The sequence below is a fragment of the Silene latifolia genome, chromosome X (genome assembly GCF_048544455.1).
Source record: "Silene latifolia isolate original U9 population chromosome X, ASM4854445v1, whole genome shotgun sequence".
Taxonomy (NCBI): Eukaryota; Viridiplantae; Streptophyta; class Magnoliopsida; order Caryophyllales; family Caryophyllaceae; genus Silene; species Silene latifolia.
In genome coordinates, this window is record NC_133537.1 from 33,191,357 (window position 1) to 33,212,119 (window position 20,763).

The 20,763-nt window shown below is 36.3% G+C and overlaps 1 protein-coding gene and 1 long non-coding RNA gene across 2 annotated transcripts in view; one reads left to right on the forward strand and one right to left on the reverse strand.

The window, feature by feature from the left end:
• Positions 1-10,696, reverse strand: part of LOC141623205 (patatin-like protein 1) — a 41,161-nt gene extending 30,465 nt beyond the window's left edge. The window contains exons 1-2 of the mRNA XM_074439282.1: positions 10,415-10,696; positions 9,969-10,153 (exon numbers count right to left, since the gene is read on the reverse strand). Coding sequence (XP_074295383.1) covers positions 9,969-10,153; positions 10,415-10,549 — 320 coding nt within the window. The 5' untranslated portion in view covers positions 10,550-10,696. The remainder of the gene's footprint in view (positions 1-9,968; positions 10,154-10,414) is intronic.
• Positions 10,697-17,875: 7,179 nt separating this feature from the next.
• Positions 17,876-20,219, forward strand: LOC141621325 (uncharacterized). The gene is made up of 3 exons (XR_012532228.1): positions 17,876-18,320; positions 19,767-19,822; positions 20,033-20,219. It is a non-coding gene; the product is annotated as an uncharacterized LOC141621325 (long non-coding RNA).
• Positions 20,220-20,763: the final 544 nt, after the last annotated feature.

Genomic DNA, 20,763 nt, shown 5'->3' on the forward strand with positions numbered 1-20,763 from the left:
AATATTACCTTACCAAGGGCAAAAGCTAGAATCAAACTATCATGACAATTTTACATTGCCCCAAAACAAGAGTCAAGCTAAGAAGGTTAGACAAGCCATTAGTTTAATCAATAAGCAAAGAGATTCAAAGCATGAGTTTACCTTTTCTCCCTCTTGACATCATCAAAAGGATAGGGATGTCACAAGCATTAGAGTGCAGATATTTCATAAGAAAACACAAAAAGACACATGGAAGTGTGACAAGGTAACAAGGTCAACATCAACAAGGATTAAGCATAAGCTAACCAAAGTTCAACATAGCTAAACAAAGTTTAAAGTACACCACCAAATGTTCAAAATAACAAGCAAGAAAATAAGTCTTAGAAAGGCACAACCAAGGTAAAGCAAAATAAAGGGGCACGGGTGAGGGTTAATAGGCCGAGAGGAAATGGAAAGGCTAAGGAGAGGAGGCTTGTTCACCATCCGAGCCACTACCCAACGGATCATCATCCACATTAGCATCTTCACCAACCTCTTTTGTTGACACAAGGGTGGAAATAATATCCACCTCTCCACGGATGAGGTCCAAAGTAGAAGCAAGAGCTGAAATAGCCAAGTCCTTTTGGCGAGCATCTTCCCTAATCCACGCACCTAACTCAGCCACGGCATTAAGCACGTCCCGCATATTACCCGAGTTACCTTGACTTGATGACCCAACTTCCGGGTCCTTCTTAATTGTCACGAGTAAATTAACTCATCATTCTCAATTTTGATCAACATCTTCCCCATTTGCCCATCACTCATGGTATCACACATATCCAACGAACCCAAGCTAGTATTCACTAAAACCCCGTGTGCCTTGAGCACAACCGATAACCACATTCCATAGGGTAAATGAATCAAGCTAGAAGAAGGTCGACGAAGCTTGGTCGAGATAAGATTAAAACGTTTAAACATTAGCCCAACTAGGTTCACCTTCTTATGGGTAGCAATGTGATAGATTAAATATTGTAAAGCAATGGTGAGTTTTCCTCTATCACCCGAAGGATAAATTGAGCGACACAACATGTTAAAAATGATTCGAAGAGGAGGTGGGATTTGGGTGTTGCTCACGGGTCCGGGGGAGACAGTTTTGGGACAAACGGTTTGAGCAATGCTAAGAGGGGAGGCATATGGTAAGGCTACCCAAGTTTCAGAGGGGAGTTTGTCATAGCCTCCAACTGTGATATTAAGAGCAGTAGCGAAATCAGATTGAGTCAGTTTTAGAGGCTTACCGTTCACCTTAGCTGTAACAAATTCACCAGATTTATCAACCCGTACCGTTGCAAAGAATTGAATCACTTCGCTCACAAATACCGGCTCACGCATTTCCAACAACTTCTCCCAACCTTGAGCTAAAACCATGTCACGGACAGAGTGGAAAGCCGGTGGCTCGAACCAGTTTTGATTATACACCCGAGGAGAGTGAATGGCTTTAATGTTCATCAACCTTTCACAATTTTTGTAAATGGAAGTAGGGAGGTCGAGACTCTCAAGGTGAGCCCAAACAATGGCTAGATCCCACTTCGAGGTTAGGGAGACCGGATCAGAGGGAGCAAGGTAAACAAGCTTTTTCTTTGAAGGTTTCGATTTTTTCTGGGTAGGTTCATTCGGATTTTCAATTGGGATTTCATCAATGGGATTATCAATGTTACTTTGTTCAGCATTTTCGGAGATTGGGGGTAATTGGGATGAGGAGGCTTTTTCTTTTCTTTTGTTGTTCTTTTTCACGGAGTCGGGTCGGACTCATGGGACTTCGATGGATTTTTGTTCAAATCAAATTCGGTTTCATCTTCAACATCTTCAACCAAAACAGTAACCGGTTCAGAGGAGGAGCTCGGAACAGTGGAGCTTTTCTTCCGACCACCACGAGTGCGTCGTCCTACCATTGTGGAGATGGGTATGTCGTCGGATGATGGAGGGTCAGTGGGTTTTGGTGATGGTTGAGGGCTAGGTGGATCTGGGTTTGTTGATGTCGTGTTTGAGGTTTGTGGGGGAAAGGCGTAAGATGTTTTTATTTGGTGGCATGGTTGGAGTTGGTGATGTAGGCGGGTTGGATGTGACAGGTAGGGAGGTAATTTTTGTGGGTTTGATGGGTGTGTTAAATGATGTTTTTACCATGGTGGGTTAGGGTAGGTGATATGAGGAAGTTGTGGATTTGGGAGATGAAGGGTTAGTGGGTTTAGGTGGTTTGGACGGGTAGTTGTAGGTGATGGGTTGTTGAGTTTAATGGCCCATTAAATGATGTAGGAGAGGTGGTTGGCCCGACTTAAACAAATTCAATTACTCGAAATAAAAACGCAAGGTGGCATATAATAAACGCAAATTTAGATATGAGGTTGAGTGATTACCGACTCACAAATACGGTGTCAATTTTTGGTCCAAACATGATGTCAATGCACTTAGAACACTTAATAACATATATCCAAATTTAATTTAATCAATTAAGAGATTGTGTAAAACTCATACTAAAAATCACAAACTATTAATTAACCCAATTTCTAGTCTAAATTTCTCAAAATGTTCTCTTGCAAGTGGTTTAGTAAAAATATCGGCAATTTGATTTTCGGTCTTGCAAAAGATAAGTTTAATATGTCCTTTTTCCACATGATCACGAATAAAATGGTGACGAATATCAATATGCTTGGTTTTAGAGTGTTGAATAGGATTTTTGGAAATATTTATTGCACTCGTATTATCACACATTAAAGGAATGGAGTCAAAAATAATACCAAAATCCAAGAGTTGTTGTTTTACCCAAAGGAGTTGAGAACAACAATGTGCCGCACTAACGTACTCGCTTTCGGCCGTAGAAAGAGCTACCGTGTTTTGTTTCTTTGAGGCCCAAGAAGTCAAGCAAGGACCCAAGAACGTTGCAATTCCGGAGGTACTCTTTCTATCCACCGTGCACCCCGCATAGTCCGCATCGAAAAGCCTATAAGATCAAAAGGACAATATAAGGGGTACCATAGGTAAAGATTTTGTGTTCCAATCAAATACCGAAGAATTCGTTTAACGGCTTTGAAATGTGATTCTTTCGGATTTGCTTGGAACCTAGCACATAAGCATACACTAAAGAGAATGTCGGGACGACTTGCGGTCAAGTAGAGAAGTGAGCCTATCATACCTCTATACACCTTATCACTAACATTCTTACCGAGTTCATCTTTGTCCAATTTGGACCCGGCTACCATGGGTGTATCATGAGGCTTACCATTAGTCATCCCAAATTTCTTAAGCATTTCTTTGATATACTTTTGTTGATGGATCATGATTTCATCCTTTGATTGCTTAATTTGGAGCCCAAGGAAGAATCCTAGCTCACCCATCATGCTCATTTCAAACTCCGATTTCATTAGTTCCGAAAAATATAAGTAAAGGAGTTCATTTGTTGCACCAAATATAATGTCATCAACATATACTTGTACAACCAACAGTTCGTCTGACTGTTGCTTCAAGAACAATGTTTTGTCAACGGAGCCTCTTTTAAAACCATTTTCAATAAGAAATTTAGACAATCTATCATACCAACATCTCGGTGCTTGTTTTAAACCATAAAGAGCTTTGTCTAATTTGAAAACATGGTTAGGCAAATCATTGTTCTCAAAGCCCGGTGGTTGCTCTACAAAGACATCTTCTTCCAAATAGCCATTTAAGAAAGCGGTTTTGACATCCATTTGGAAGAGTTTAATACCTTTGTGAGCCGCAAAAGCTATAAGCAATCGTATGGCCTCAAGTCTAGCTACCGGTGCATAGGTTTCATCGTAATCAATACCCTCTTGTTGGTTATAACCTTGCACCACTAGTCTAGCCTTGTTCCTTACAATTTCTCCCGAGTCATCAAGCTTGTTGCGAAAGACCCACCTAGTACCAATGACGGTACGATTAGGCGGTCTAGGGACTAAGTGCCATACCTCATTTCTTTTGAATTGATTGAGCTCATCTTGCATGGCAAGCACCCAATCTGCATCAGTCAAGGCGACTGTTACATTTGAAGGCTCAATTTGAGATAGGAAGGCATTATGAGCACAATACTCATTGAGGTGAGCGAGTTTGTTGACGGATGATCTTGTTCGAATTCCCGAGTTGAGATCACTTGTGAGATTAGTGAGTGGATGAGAGCTTTGATGTTTCCACTTCTTTGGAACAAAGGTTTCTTGTTCCCCTCACCGCATCATCACGATGACTGTTTCCATTGGCCTGGAAGGTTCTTCATCCTCATTGTTTTGGTTTTCTTGATTACGGAGGTAGAAAGCAACAGTCGTTGGGTCTGTTGCTTCCAGAGAGGAATCGGAAGTACTACGAGTTCCCCTGAGTTCTTTGCTCTCCTTTGATGGCGACAGTCTGTGTCATTGCAATTCAGTCTTTGGGAGCATCTTCATCCGTGAACACGAAGTCTTTTCGAACAAGACCAATCTCAAATTCATCATCCTCATCCTCATCATCATCATCCATGTTTTGTACCTGTCCAAGCACACTAGATTCATCAAAAATGACATGGATGCTTTCTTCAATTAACAAGGTTCGTTTATTGTAAACTTTATAGGCCTTGCTATGATCGGAGTACCCAATAAATACTCCTTCATCACTACGTGGATTGAACTTACCCAAATTGTTTTTACCATTGTTGTGAACAAAACATTTGCTTCCAAAACATCTAAAATATGAAATGTTGGGTTTTCTTCCACGTAATGATTCATAGGGAGTTTTATTTAAGATATTCCTTATCATGACACGATTATAAATGTAGCAAGCGGTATTTACCGCTTCGGCCCAAAAGTTCTTAGGCAACTTACTAGTTAATAACATTGTTCTAGCCATTCCTTCAAGGGTTCTATTCATCCTTTCAACCACACCATTTTGTTGTGGGGTTCTAGGAGCCGAGAAGTTATGGTCTACACCATTGTCATCACAATAAGCACCAAATGATGAGTTTTCGAATTCGGTTCCATGATCGGTTCTCATTGAAACAAGTTTTAAACCAAGTTTATTTTGAGTCTTCTTTAACCAAATTAGAAACTCATCAAATGTCTCATCCTTAGAGCTTAGGAAGAGTGCCCAAACAAACCTAGAGTAATCATCAACAATGACACACACATAACGACTACCACCTCTACTTCTAGTTCTCATTGGTCCACACAAGTCGATATGTAAAAGTTGCAAAGGTTGAGATGTACTCATAATTCTTTTGGATTTGAAGGAACTTTTAACATGTTTACCCCTAGCACATTCATCACATACTTTATCAATTTCAAATCTTATATTAGGAATGCCTTCAACCAAATCAAGTCTTTTAAGGGTATTAAGAGTTTTTGTACTAACATGACCAAACCTTTTATGCCATAACCAAGGATCATTGTTCATTACACTCATGCAAGACATGGTGTGACCGGATAGAGAGTTCAAATTAGTTAAGTAAACATCTTTGACACGTCTTCCTTCGAGTATTAGTTCATTAGTAGTGGCATCAAAAATTCGACACATATTAGCATGAAATTCAACAACATTACCCTTATCACAAAGTTGAGAAATACTAGGGAGATTATGTTTCAAACCTTTGACAAGCCGCACATTGTCGACACAAAGTAAGGATGACTTACCAACTTTTCCAATACCAATTACTTCACCTTTCTTGTTGTCACCAAACCTTACCGTGCCACCATCATACGCTTTAAGTGAGAGGAATTGGCTTCTATCACCCGTCATGTGACGAGAGCATCCACTATCCAAGTACCAATTGCGACCGCCTCTCACCAAGCCCTACACAAGATTAGTTTTTGAGTTTAGGAACCCAAATGAATTTGGGTCCCTTTTTGTGATCAACATAACTTGTGGTGTCTTTCTTAATGTCCATTTCTTTTAATGCTTTGGTGTTCTTATCAATGTCATCAAAACGTTTTGTACAACCATTAAAAACATGACCATTGTCACCACAATAATTGCAAATGATGTATTCGGGAAGACCTACATACTTCCTTCCTCTAAAATCGTTTTTAGGCTTCTGGATGCAACAACAGTCGACTGTTCCATTTGAACCCCAAACCAGCGGATTTCTCACATTTCTCGGATTGATTCGTGAGGAAGTTTAACACGGTTTGACTTCCTTCCCATTTTTTGATGATGTTCTTAGCATTAACAAGTTCATTGGTCAAGTCATGGACACGTGAGAGAAGATGCAAGTTCTTTTCTTTTTCTCTTTTAAGTTCATCATTGTTAGCACTTTCTATGGACAATCTTTTCTCAACAATGAAGTCGTGGGTGTGATTGTTGAGTTTAGACACGAGATAAATGATTCTTTCTTTGGACTCTTCATATTTAGATGTCATCTCGTCAAGTCTTTTGTTTAGATCAACGACTTCATCGGATCTATGGTGAGGTGAAGACCTAGAAGAGCTACATTCGGGCATACCTTTTTGAAAGAAAGTAAGCCTATCATGGAGATCTTCTATTTCATTCTTGAGACAAACAACCTCACTTTTAAGACACTCATTTTCATTTTCCAACCATTCACTTTTTCTTTTAAACTTGTCTAACTCGTGGTCAAACATGAGTCTTAGAGACTGTTTCTCTTAAGTCAACAACTTCAACTACAAGGTCATAGATCTCATTTTCAAGACCATCTTTGTCCTTCAAAACGTCATCACGTTCCTTGGTTAGTTGGGAAACTTGCATCACCAAAGTTGTGTTGACATTTTCAAGGTCAGAGACATCCGTGGGGGTCAACCTAAGACGCTCTAGTTCTTTAGTCAAATGCTTGTTTAACTTGTTGACTCTTTTGACTTCATTATATGCCTCGAAGTGACAAGAATTGATCTGTTGCTTTTAGTTCATTTTTCAGATTAAAGTTCTCTTGAGCAATTTCCTCAATCTCATTTTGCATAATATCAAGCTTATTGGTTTGAGACCGACACTTATCAAAAAGTTGATCAAGAAGCTTACATACTTTCTCTTTGGAGTAAGTTCTAGCCTTGGCCTTTAGATTGTTTACCTCGTTGTCGGAATCGGAGTCGGAATCGTCGGGGTTAGCCATGAGACATCTTAAGTGTTCAAGTTTTGGGTTTTTTGAGACCTTTTCTTTATCATGATTTGCAAGACACATTTTAGCCTCAAGTTCCTCCTCGATGAGTTCCTCATCTTCCTCGGAGTCGGACATTCCCCATATAGCACTCATGACTCTATGTTTGTAGTCCTTTTTAACCTTTTCTCTTCTTTCCTTAGATTTGATTTCTTCCCACTTGGGACATTCTTTAATTTGATGAGTTTTATCACCACATTTAAAGCATCCCATGGTGGAAGTAGGTCGTCTCTTAGGAAACCGTTTTTTAGAGTAGTTATTAGTGAACTTTTTGTTACCTTGTCCATTGACCAACCCGGCTAAGTTCCTTGTGAACATAGCAAACTCGTCTTCCTCCTCATCTTCTTCATCACTTGGAGAAGATGTGAGGGCGAGACTCTTTCCCTTTGATGACTCACTAGAATGCTTATCGAGATTAAACTCGTGAGCCATTAGTGATCCCATTAGTTCATGAAGAGATAGGGTTGACAAGTCTTTAGCTTCCTCTATGGCGGTGACTTTAGGTTGCCATTTAGGGGTTAGACTACGAAGGATTTTTCGAATGATGTCCTCGGACTCGAAATTCCTTCCTAGACTTTGAAGCTCATTAATAATACAAGAAAAACGAGAAGAAAAATTATTTAAAGACTCGTCCTTTGACATTCTAAACATTTCATATTGTTGCATGAGAAGATCAATACGGTGTTTTCTTACTTGGGACGTCCCTTCATAAGCAAGTACAAGGGAATCCCAAATAGATTTTCTTAGTAGGACACCCGGAGATTCGACTAACTTCCCCCTCACCAACACAACGTTGAAGAATTGACATTGCTTTGGAATTCTTTTCGGCAAGCTTGAAGTCGTTCTCATTGTAATTTCTTTCCTCTTTTGTCTTGGTGAAACCGTTAAGAATATCGGTTTCCTCAATGGCAAGAGGTCCATTTTGGATGATGTTCCAACATTGATAATCGATACTTTTGATGTAATGTTCCATTTTGAGTTTCCACCATCCAAAATTCGAACCGGTAAAGACCGGGATCTTGGAGTGTTTCTCGGAATCCATTACCCACGAATCAAACTCTAAGGCGGTTAGCCTCGATCAAGAGCACGAGGCTCTGATACCAATTGTTGAGTTTATGGATTCAAGTACCTAAGAGGGGGGGTGAATTAGGTACTCTTTTAAAATTTAACTTCAACTTTATTGGATTAAAGTAAGTTAAGTGAACAAAAGAGATTAAAGGATACTTTGAATAATATTGAAAGATTGAACAAGTATCACGATGAATGTTCTTTGAAGTATGAAAGCAACAATCGTTCGACCGTATCTATTTGTCTCGGTTTGTGGAATATTACTTGCAGACCAAATGCGAAAGATGATGAATCATTACTTCTAAGGTTTAAGCGAAACAATACAAACAAACAAAGTAAAAAAGGCAGGAAATAAAATAAGCACTTGAACACGAGATTTTTGAATTGGTTCGGCAAGAAACTCAAGTGCCTACGTCCAATCTACTTTTTATTACTTTCCTTTAGTGATCTACTCCGAAAACTAAAAGACCCTTGTAATAAAAGACGCCAACCTACTCCGGTTGCAAAGCTAGTACAAGAACTACTCCGTTCTATGACAAGCTAACTCGCAATCTACTCCGATTGCCAAGAGTTAAAGGACTACTCCGTCCTAGAACTCAATACTCACAACCTACTCCGGTTGCCAACTCACAACCTACTCCGGTTGTCAAGAGTAAAAGATTACTCCGTCCTAAACTCTTCTAACACACTTAAAATGTAAAGGATCAAGTTTCCACTAACACATTCTTAACAAAGAATAGAGGTGGACAACTTTTACAAGATCAACACTTTTAAGCAAGAGAGTTTAGTATTATAAAGCAACTGTGATAGCTACGATCGTAGAAATCGAAGACACTTGAAGACTTTTAAAGGTTTTTGCAAATAAACACAACTTTTAAGCTTTAAAAACAATTTGCAAAGATGAAAGAATTATTTGAGGAAAAGTCTTGGGGATTTAATGAGGAGGATGCACGGTTTATATAGAGGAGGTGAGTGAAGGGGTTGCTAGGGTTTTGAAGGGTCAAAGACCTCACATGTGAAGACCATTTGCAACCACCTAATAACTTGCACCAAAAAGGAGTCTTTTGCAAAGGAAGGAATAGAGAAAGAAGGTTTGAAAGACAACCTTAAATGCTCATGCAATTTCAGAAAACAAAGGATGTGAGACAAGTCACATGATGACAAGTTAACACAAATATGGCAAAAAGCAACTTTTGTTTTCTTAAAAACCAAAGGATTGAATTTGCATAAAGAGGAAACATTTTGAATAATTCAAACCACTCTTTATTGGATACTACCTCCTTAATAAAAATCTGATTTTTATCTTTGTAAAATGATAATCACGTGAAAGCTTTTGAAAGATAAAAGGGACTTCAAGTTTCTCGAGTTGTGGCATAATCCAAATTTGTTTTGCGTGTAAAAAGCAACAGTCGTCTGGACTGTTTCTATTACTCTAATATACTTAACTTTCTCACTTGTACATTGGATGACACACGACTAATTACAAAGGGATTAATAACAACTTCAACACTTCTTAATCCATGCTTGATATGATCATATATCCTGAAAAGGTAAACTAAGATGACACAAATCAAATGGGCATGTTATCATCAACATAAGGAACCCAACAACTTCATATTTTCTTGGATGAACCGCGACACATCAAATTGAACTTCATAAAATCTAAGAGCACTGCCCAATTGAGAATTTGTGGTTTATTAATATGGTCATATATGACTTCTATAGCAAATTATACTTATCTTCCAATGAAAGCCGAAGTCCAATATGACAGTTTCATGTTAAAATTAATGTTAGTCATAGTTCATACCTGTCCTGCGGAAACGTACTCTTAGGACAATTCTCCAAGTAGAAAGGAAGAAGATCTTTGGCATCATACAGAGGACGATTATTCTGATTCGGTGCCGTCAACATTAAAGTAATCAAGCCTCCGGTGCTCGTTCCTGCTATCACATCAAAATAATCTGCCAATCGTGCTTCTTCACCATCCAATTCCTACATTTATAGACATCACACCAACAACAAAGTCGTAGACGCATTATGGTCTGCTAACATAAATCATCATGTTGAAAAGCTTAAATGATAAAAAACGACAAAAATACTCCATCGTTCACATTAAATTTTGTACATACACTTCTGTACATGTAATGTACGTACCAAAAAGCTTTGTACGCTGATATATACGTCCCATTATGAACCAAGAGCGCACAAGTACGTGAAGTTTTTGTTTTTTGGAGGGGAGAAACGGTGAAGTACCTGAAGTTGTTCCTCAAGAAAAGCAAGAACAATAGTAGGTATGATGCCCTGGACGCCGCCACCATCGATACTAAGAATAGTAGTAAGCTTCCTCCTCTGGCCGTTACTCAAGGATGGAACTGCATCTACGTCCATTTCTATGGTCAAATGGTTTCTCAAAATAATTCTAATGAGGTGTGCAGTGTTGGCAATTGGTAGAGGGGTGTTGATTGTTGCTCTTGGATTAATACATGTATATGTTCATATATATACACTAAATTTTTGAGTACACTATTGACTATTACAAGAGTAGGTCATCCTTAAGACGGTAAGACGGTCTTATGGTAAGACCACAAAATGTCATTTTTTTAATAGAAAGTAACTGATAAAATGTTATAACCAATATTGTTAGTTTTTTGAAAAAAAAAAAAAAAAAAAAAAAAAAAAAACTGATGGTAACATTTTATCAAGAAATATTTAGCTTTTATCGTAAAATGCTGACATTTAATCCGTCTTAATTTAGACGAAAATAATCCGTCTGAAACAAGAATTTGCCCGGTTACAAAAGTACATTATTATAAGATCACATTATTATCGGAGAACTACTTTATTGCTTTCACCAGATTTTGATATCAAGTAAGGATTTTGAAGCTAATTGAACATTATACGCTGCAGTCTGCACCCATCATTATAAAAGTAAACTATACAATGCACGAATATGACAACTTATGAGCTGCATTAGCTGGCCAATATGTTATGCACAGATTCTCATTTGTGACGGTCACAAGCGTGTGACGTCTCACACCCGATTTAAATAGTGTTAAAAGGGAAAGAGGGTTGTGAGAGGTCACAAGCTTGTGACCGTCACAAGCAAGACTTGTTGTGTGTGATTGTGATGAGAGGGGTTGAAAACATAAATTAATTAAGCTGGTTGTGTTTATTTTCTGCATGACTTCATAAATAGTTATTTAAGCTCACACACAATCAACACAGGATTTTAATAATATTTAAGAATGGGGATATCATCGAGCATTCCCGCATTGACATTGACATGGACATACATACATTCCTGGACATCAATACTATATATTAATTCCAGAAACCAAGGGACTTCAATGTAATTAAAGAAACTTATACAAATTAATTATAGTATATAGTTTTAAATTACTAGCACCGTGTGATGGACCCGATTAAGGGATCTCAATGCAAATATTATATAGTTTGGGTTAAAACTAAATTATATAGAAGCTTGGTAATTTTCCTAAACATGGTCAATTTCCTTAAAATAAAATAATTAATTAAGATGGTCAATTTCCTTAAAATAAAATAATTAATTAAGATAGTCAATTTCAAGGAGAGTAAAAGAAAGAAGATGTTTGGTAATTTTCCTAAATATTTATAGAAGACTAGGAGATGGTCAATTTCCTTAAAATAAAATAATTAATTAGTATAAACATGCACACCTATGATACTAATTATTATCATCTAAAATTATATATTAAATTTAAAATCAACTTTATAATTTATTAGATGTATAGAGATGTTAATTATTTAACATACAAAAATATAATAAGTAGGTTATAAATAATTCAAGTTAGATTCCATAATATATAATATTGCATACTTCTTTCGATATGATTTAATGCATATATGTAATATATTTATGTAAATATATAATCCTCTTAAAATTGCATGTTTAAGTAGTAAAAGTAATGTCATCACTAAAAAAAAAGAATTGTAGTAACATTGAATAAAGTTATATGATAGTATGAGTAATTCTACCGTCCTCCCGGAGGTCGGTACTCCTCACACACAAGTCATTATAATATTTCACTTGGGTGGAATGTGTTTGTGTGTGAGGAGTACCGTCCTCCGGAAGGACGGTAGAATTTTTGCGATAGTAATCACTCATTTAAATAGTAAAAGTAACAATATTATCAACGAGATTAGTGAGAGTGGTAGAAACAACAACGGGAGTAGTGAAATAATCAATATTAATGTGGCAATAATGAAAGTAACAATAATTACGGCGGGAGTAGTGAAATTATAAATATTAATGCGGGATTAGTGACAGTAACAATAATTACGGCGGGAGTAGTGAAAGTAACAATGATTACGGGTAAGTAGTGAAATGTTATTGATATTTTTTCATTAATAAGAGTAAAATATTAATAGCGGGAATAATGAATTTGTCTCAAAATTTATTTCGTCGTAATTTTAGGATATGTTATAAAAAATATATTAATGATAAATTTATGAGTTATGCAACTTTAAGTAATTTTATTTAATGAGAAAATTTTTTTAATGGAAGTAGAGGTAGCCCGGGCGAAGCCGGGCACCAATACTAGTATTTAAGAAAGAAAAAAACAATACATGATATACACAGGATTTTCATACTGTAATATCCATAGCGTATTGTAACAAGGAACAAGCAATTAATAGGAGCTACTATGCAATAATTATAAGCTAAGAGCATGTGAATCAAAGAGGCAAGAAAACTTCTATGAGTGGTTTGGAAAAATGAGCAAAGCTTATAAAGTTAGGTTTCATTTTCTTTATAAGAAAACTTGCAAGCATTTTACAATTTATTTATTCATTACTCTTGAAAGAAATTTCCAAGTTACAGCCAGAATAAACAGTGCATGAATCACGATAGTACGATACTAGTATTTAGGTAACGTGCACTTTTATTTTAACGAAAGTTGATCGCAAGAAATGATCTCACACTAAACTACTGTAAAACATATCAAAAATAATAAAATTAAAACCAAAAGACAAAAATAAAATAACCATAGATAAACTGTATCACATCTGACCATCCCCAAGCCGAAGTCGCGCTAATTAGGTCGCGACCCGGTTTTACTCTTAATCCCACTTTATTTATCTGGACCTACTTTCACCCTCCCAAGCAAAAGGTCACGACCTAGGTCATTAACCCAATCATTTTTTACTTTCCAACCAATTACATCTCTCCACATTATATCACCTTTTCATATATATATATATATTTTTTTATTAATTATTAATATTGTCAACCAATCACATATCGCCACTTATAGGTCATGAGTTGGGTCAATTTGCTCCACCAAAGGTCACAAATTGACCTCCCCTCTCCACAGGCCACCATAATTTTTTTGTTAATTGGTGATTAGTGTGACCAAACAAGATCATGACCTACCAATTAACCTTGCTTGATGTATGTAGGTAAGGCATCTCATCCAAAAAGTTAAATTTTTTGTTAGGAATTTAGGATAGTCGTCAATGGGATGATCTTGTACATAAGAGTTAAGACCACCTATACAATGTGGATCACATGACAATTGACTTCAAAGGTAGTACCAGCACCCTGTCCCAATTTCATGGGGCATATACTCATATAAGCCCATTAATACACCCCCGAGGTAGGTTTAAGAGACCAAATTAAAGTCGTGCAATTTTTATCAACTTAGAGCCAAAAATACGATTCTTAGACCATGTTCTTTTAAATTCAAACTATTTAAACATAATTCAAATTATATGACTGTCGTGAGTCCTGATCTAAAGTGGAATGAATTTAAATTTTGTGAATGGAAGTGAAGTGACCTAAGAAGTAAGAAATAACAATTTTCTAACATGACAATAATAGTTCAGAGTTGTAGCTCAGGAAATTTGGATTCTGTAAATTAACATGAGGTAAATTAATGACATGGAAGGAAAGAGGAAATCTAAGGAAAAAATAGTTTTTTTGGGGGGTTCAAATGAGCGCACTTTGTAGCAGGTGAGAATTGAATCTCCAACTTTATGGTTGGGTAAGAGGGTTCTAGACTTACCATTTAAGCTAACCCGATTGCGAAACGTCGTCGACGTTTTATAACGAATCGTCGACGGTTTTCATAAAAAAGACGCCTCCTACCCTTCCTCTTCCTCTCTCTACCCAATTCTCTCCCAAGCAAAAAACACTAAAAAAAAAAAAAAGATGTTCTAACTCGACATCAACAAAACAACTACACGAGAAATCGACATCAACAAAACAACGATTCAATGTCAAACAACGAGCAATCCACATCAAATGCTAACAACGAATCTGAGGAACGTAATTACACAATCTATTTTCATTTCAATCGATTTAGTATGATAATTGAATTAGATGTTAAGTTGATATATTGAATTACATGTTAAATCTTCATAGAATTAGGATGAATGTAACAAACACGCCCAAACCCGTCGAAAATAGTTGTAGTCGTGTATATGGACGTGCAAACTCAAAGTCCCCCATGGTGACGGACGTGCAAACTCAAAGTCCCCCATGGTGATGGACGTGCAAACTCAAAGTCCCTCATGGACTAGGACGTGTACATTCAAAGTCCTTCATGGACAGAGACTTTGAATTTCAATGTCCACCATGGATGATTTTTGAAACTCAAAGTCCATCATGGTGATGGACGTGTACTATTCACGTCCATGCATGGTTTGGACGTTGATTCTTCACGTCTGTCATGGTGACGGACTTTGAGTTTCAAAGTCCGCTCCTGGTTCAGACTATGAACTTGTTTTTTCTTCATTTTATTTACTTTTTTTCGTAAGTTTTAGAAATTTTAACATATTTTAGCATGTAATCATTATTAATTTTGTGTTATAACAGGATTCATTTGAGGAATTTGGTGGAAACGATGTTAATTACAACCACCTATTTGAGACGGTTACATGTTTTGCGAGTCGGGATGAAGCGTTTGAGTGGGCAGAAGACGGCGTTCCACACCAACTAACGAAGAAACTGCAAGGAAATTAAACTTTGATAATGCATTTAAAGTTTGATTATGTAATAATTTAAAATATGCTCTCTTTGTTATAACAATCATATTACTAATTATGAAATTTCGGAATTCAAAATAACCGTTAGAAGAGCCTATAACCGTTATAATTCAAAAATGTCCGTTACAATTCAAAATAACCGTTATAATTCAAAAATGTCAGTTACAATTCAAAATAACCGTTACAATTCAAAAATGTCCGTTATAATTCAAAATAACCGTTATAATTCAAAATAACCGTTATAATTCAAAATTACCGTTATAATTCAAATGTTACCGTTATAATTCAAAATAACCGTTATAATTCAAATGTTACCGTTATAATTCAAAATAACCGTTATAATTCAAAATTACCGTTATAATTCAAATGTTACCGTTACAATTAAAAAATAGCCGTTACAATTAATAGCTTATAAATAGGCCATTCTATGTGCCACTACAATCACAACATCCTCAATCACAACATCCAATCCTATTCACTCACTACAATAATAAAATGGTTCTCACAAATGCTCAAAAAACCAGAGTTTATCAAATAAGAATCGATCTAATTGTTCAAAATTTACCAATTCTAATTGAGCGTCTTGAATCAGTGGTTCCCAGTGCCACTGTATGGCACATGCTTGAAGAGCCTCCAATTGGTAGCCTTTGTATAATTTTAGCCGGAAACCGAGAAGATGTGCTAACTCCAGCAGTTAGAGATGAGGTTGTCTCTGATGAAGCATTAACCGAGAAGATGTGGGAGTTTCGCAGGTTAAGAAGTGATGTTTTTACATATTTTGAGCGTATCCTCACCGTGATCGATTACCCAAGACTATCAGACTTATGTGCTGGTAGAGTGCCGGGGCAAGGAATTCTTTATCTCTACCCAACCTGAAGAAATTGAGGTTCAAGATCATGAAGAAGATAAGGAATCGTCATCTTCATCATCGGAAGATAATTAAGTTCGATAGTTATTTAATTATGTTATGTTTTAAATAATAATCGTTTATGGCATGGGTTTGAGGTTTGGGGTTTAGGGTTTGGGGTTTGGGGTTTAGGGTTTGGGGTTTGGGGTTTGGGGTTTAGGGTTTGGGGTTTGGGGTTTGGGGTTTGGGGTTTGGGGTTTGGGGTTTAGGGTTTAGGGTTTAGGGTTTGGGGTTTGGGGTTTAGGGTATGATATGTTTTAATTATGTTTTAAGTGGTTTATGTTTTGATTATGTTTTATCTTATTAAGTGTTGTGTCTGTATCATGTCTGTTAAATTGTATCGTGTTTTAATTAAGTGTTTTTAATGTTATGCATTGTAATTAACATCGTTTCCACCAAATTCCTCAAATGAATCATGTTATAACACAAAATTAATAACGATTACATGCTAAAATATGTTAAAATTTCTAAAACTTACGAAAAAAAGTAAATAAAATGAAGAAAAAACAAGTTCATAGTCTGAACCAGGAGCGGACTTTGAAACTCAAAGTCCGTCACCATGACAGACGTGAAGAATCAACGTCCAAACCATGCATGGACGTGAATAGTACACGTCCATCACCATGATGGACTTTGAGTTTCAAAGTCTGTCCATGGTGGACATTGAAATTCAAAGTCCCTGTCCATGAAGGACTTTGAATGTACACGTCCTAGTCCATGAGGGACTTTGAGTTTGCACGTCCATCACCATGGGGGACTTTGAGTTTGCACGTCCATATACACGACTACAACTATTTTCGACGGGTTTGGGCGTGTTTGTTACATTCATCCTAATTCTATGAAGATTTAACATGTAATTCAATATATCAACTTAACATCTAATTCAATTATCATACTAAATCGATTGAAATGAAAATAGATTGTGTAATTACGTTCCTCAGATTCGTTGTTAGCATTTGATGTGGATTGCTCGTTGTTTGACATTGAATCGTTGTTTTGTTGATGTCGATTTCTCGTGTAGTTGTTTTGTTGATGTCGAGTTAGAACATCTTTTTTTTTTTTTTAGTGTTTTTTGTTTGGGAGAGAATTGGGTAGAGAGAGGAAGAGGAAGGGTAGGAGGCGTCTTTTTTATGAAAAGCGTCGACGATTTGTTATAAAACGTCGACGACGTTTTATAGCCCCCTAAGCTAACTAATCTATATCTATCTATTTATCTATATTATTAAAGGAAGTTTTTTCGAGCGATTACAGAGAGTCCAACCTTTACAAAATACATAAGAATCTAAGATGCATTAAAATATGTTATTATATATAGATATAGAAAATTCAATTCGAAAGTTAGATAGAGTTTGACCTATAAGCAATTGAGTACTACTACAATCCTATAATGAACATATTTATTATTACTTGTGTGTATATATACTTTCAAAGTTTCGGCTAATGTTGTCATCTATTTAGTCTAGAAAAATTCCTCTATATATTTTAAATAATTTCCATTCACCGCAAGATTTGATGTAATATTTAAATGTCATTGTATGTATACCTAATTTTTGCTTAGTATTTTGATAACGCTTTATTTTACGTATTATTGACCCACATTTTATATCTTATTTGATCAACTAAATAACTCGAGTTAGCTTTATCGACCCATTTTCGTGTTAAATTATACATTAACCGAATAGTTTTGAATAAAGTTATTTCATGCTACTTTTTGGAATATTGGTACTGTGATTCGATATTTTATTTTGTAGGTACCAAGAAAAAAGGAATTGGATTGAATAAAACGAGACAAGACGGATCAATAGCGAATCAAGACGGGTCACGAATAACTTTCTCGTCACTCGTCAGTCATGTGCCGGATTGTGTATATTTGGCAGCCAACTTTCTTTAAATGTGGGCCTCTTGGTTTATTGATGATGCCATAAGTTTTCACATGGGCATGTAATGAAAGAAGCCCATAATCCCAATTTTTGATCCCTTTGGTCATTGAACAAAAGACGGAAGGCAGTGGAAACAAAAAGGAGGAACCCCGTCTTTTGGGTGTGAGTTAGCTGGGCAGAGAACAGAGAGACGAGAGTGGAGAGTAGACTAGGGTAATTTAGTTCGTTATTCCAAAAATTCCAATAAAATTCCAGTCTTACCTTTATTATTCTTAGCTTAGATTAGTTTTATCTATTCAAGTTTACAAATTGTATGAAGATCTACAATCTTAATCTCTTTTAATACTTGGTATCATTTCTTCTCTCTCTTTTTCTTATTGTTATTTAATTATTGTTATGTATTTAATTAGTTTAATTACTTTAATTAGTCCAAGATTTAGTCTTTATTAGAGCAAGTCCAATGGTGAGCTATAACTTTCTAGCTTGGTAATTCCATATCATATTTCAAGCTATAACCCTTAAACCATTCCAATGGTAAGCTATGAGTTTCTAGCTTTGTTTTTGTTTAATAAATAAAAAATTAAAAATAAATCAAACCTAAATTTATTTAGCTAAATTTCTATTGGTTGATTTGTGATAGTGGGCTCATTCAAGCTACTAGCTTCATTAAGCTAGTTGCTTAAGGCAAGCCATTCTACATGGCCATCTCCAATGGTGTAGCAACTAGCTTGCAATTTTAAGAAATTGCAAGCAAGTCCCTAAGCTACACCATTGGACTTACTCTTAGTCTTACCTTGTTTAATGTTAATTTACTCATGTTTATTAGTCATTAAATTAGTTTAAAGTCTCAATCTTTATTGTTCTATTGTTCTTAGCACCATGTTTATTATAGTTAAAAATGTAATTAATGTTAGATTAGTAATGAGTAGTGAATAGTATTTTCACTAGGATTCGATTTAACCCCGACATGTGTAAGTTACTTGATTAATTTCATTTTAATTAGTTGTTGGGTGTAGTAAAGGTTGACTAGGGGACTTGATTTGTCTTATGGGCTTATTTGTGGTAAGTATTGACTCTTGACCCTTGTCCATTGGCAAGAGCCGATTAGGTTGGGAATCGGGTTACCATATTTAAGTTTAATTGCCGACCTAGGTTGAGACCGAGAGGGAGAACCAAGGGAGGGCACCCTTAATCTTGTGTTTGAAATCAACCTTCGAGAGAAGGGGAGGGATGACCCGGGAACCGACGTGAGCTTAATGACCTTAGTCAATACTAGGCTACCTTGAGAATTACATGTGTTTTCGGGTAATTGGGTATTAAACTTGGGATACCGACTTTCGAACCCGAGAGGGGGGTTAGTTGGGATAGCTAGTGTCCTTTTATGAGCCCGAGAGGGAGTTAGTAGGCGAATTAGAGGCGTTTTCCACTTTACACATCACCCCAATGACCAATTAATGGGATTATGGTAGTAAATGAACATGTCGGAGGTGAGATTGGACCCTAGGCTTTCCTTTATTGTTAGACCTTTATTATTCATATTACTTGCTTTCTTAATTTAATTTAGTAGTCTTAGTTAATTTAGTTTAGTTATTTAGTTTAATATTAATCAATTTCATGATTCACGTAGCTAACTTATAATCTAAGACAAAACTAATACTCAAACTTGATCTCCCTGTGGTTCGACCTCGACTACCCTTACTAGTTGAGTTAAATTGTTTGATCGGGTACGACGACCTCTACCCCGTTATCATATTTATTGTTCATCTTTTCTAATTACTCCATATTTTGTTTTTAGGTAGTCAGGTAGAATATGTAGGACGCAAGGCTTCATTGAGAGCATAACAATTAAAGGTAAGAAACTGATTTATTTTTTCATCCTTATATATGTTATTTTAATTATTAATTTTAAAGGATATGTTATTTTAATTATTAATTTTAATTTAACCAAAAGAATATGGTGGTAGTTTTCCGTCCCCGTGCATAACAATTTAGACTACGATTGCCGCTTTTATTACAATCTAATAACTACTGATGGTAATATGGGTGTTTGTATTCAAATAGGAGTTTGAAGACGATACTCACGTATGCGGCGACAAAGTTGAAGATCGAAGTGGAAAATTTATGGATTAATATTTTCTTTATAGTCTATGTCCTTATTGAGTTTAGGCATTGACTTGTGCTCATACATAGTTTTTATTTAGGAATGATATTTGCGTCAGACAAATGCTACTGTCTTTTGTCTCTTCAAATTTGCAGTCAATGTTAAGCTTTTTCATACTTTGAAAATTTCTAGGGTTTTCCTATGCGATATACCCTCCAATTTTTTAATTTTCTACCAATATACCCCCTATTAATTTTGTTTGTGATTTTTATAGTATTTTATTCCGTTATGTTCATTATTTATGTTGCGCCCAAGCCCCAATGTATAAATTAGTACGGAGGAGCGATGAGTGTATGGGCGAGTAGTGGATATATGGATTCAATTAATGCGGCACCATTGACGAAGTTGGCGGAGTGCTTTGGCTGGTTCCTACAGAGGCTAAATGACGAGGAGGTGTGTCCCTTCTTAGGCTCTTAGCTATTGCTTGGTTCATTTGGTCGTTGCGAAACATGTCTATTTGTGACGAGTCACCCCATGCTCCTGAGTTCGTGGTGATGAGCTTCATCAAATAAGTGACTGATTATCAGTTATATCCTGAGAGGGTGGCTGGGATACCTATGGGGATAAGACAGAGGAGTGGGAGCTCATGGACGAAGCCAGTGGAGGGTTATATTAAATTTAATTCAGACGC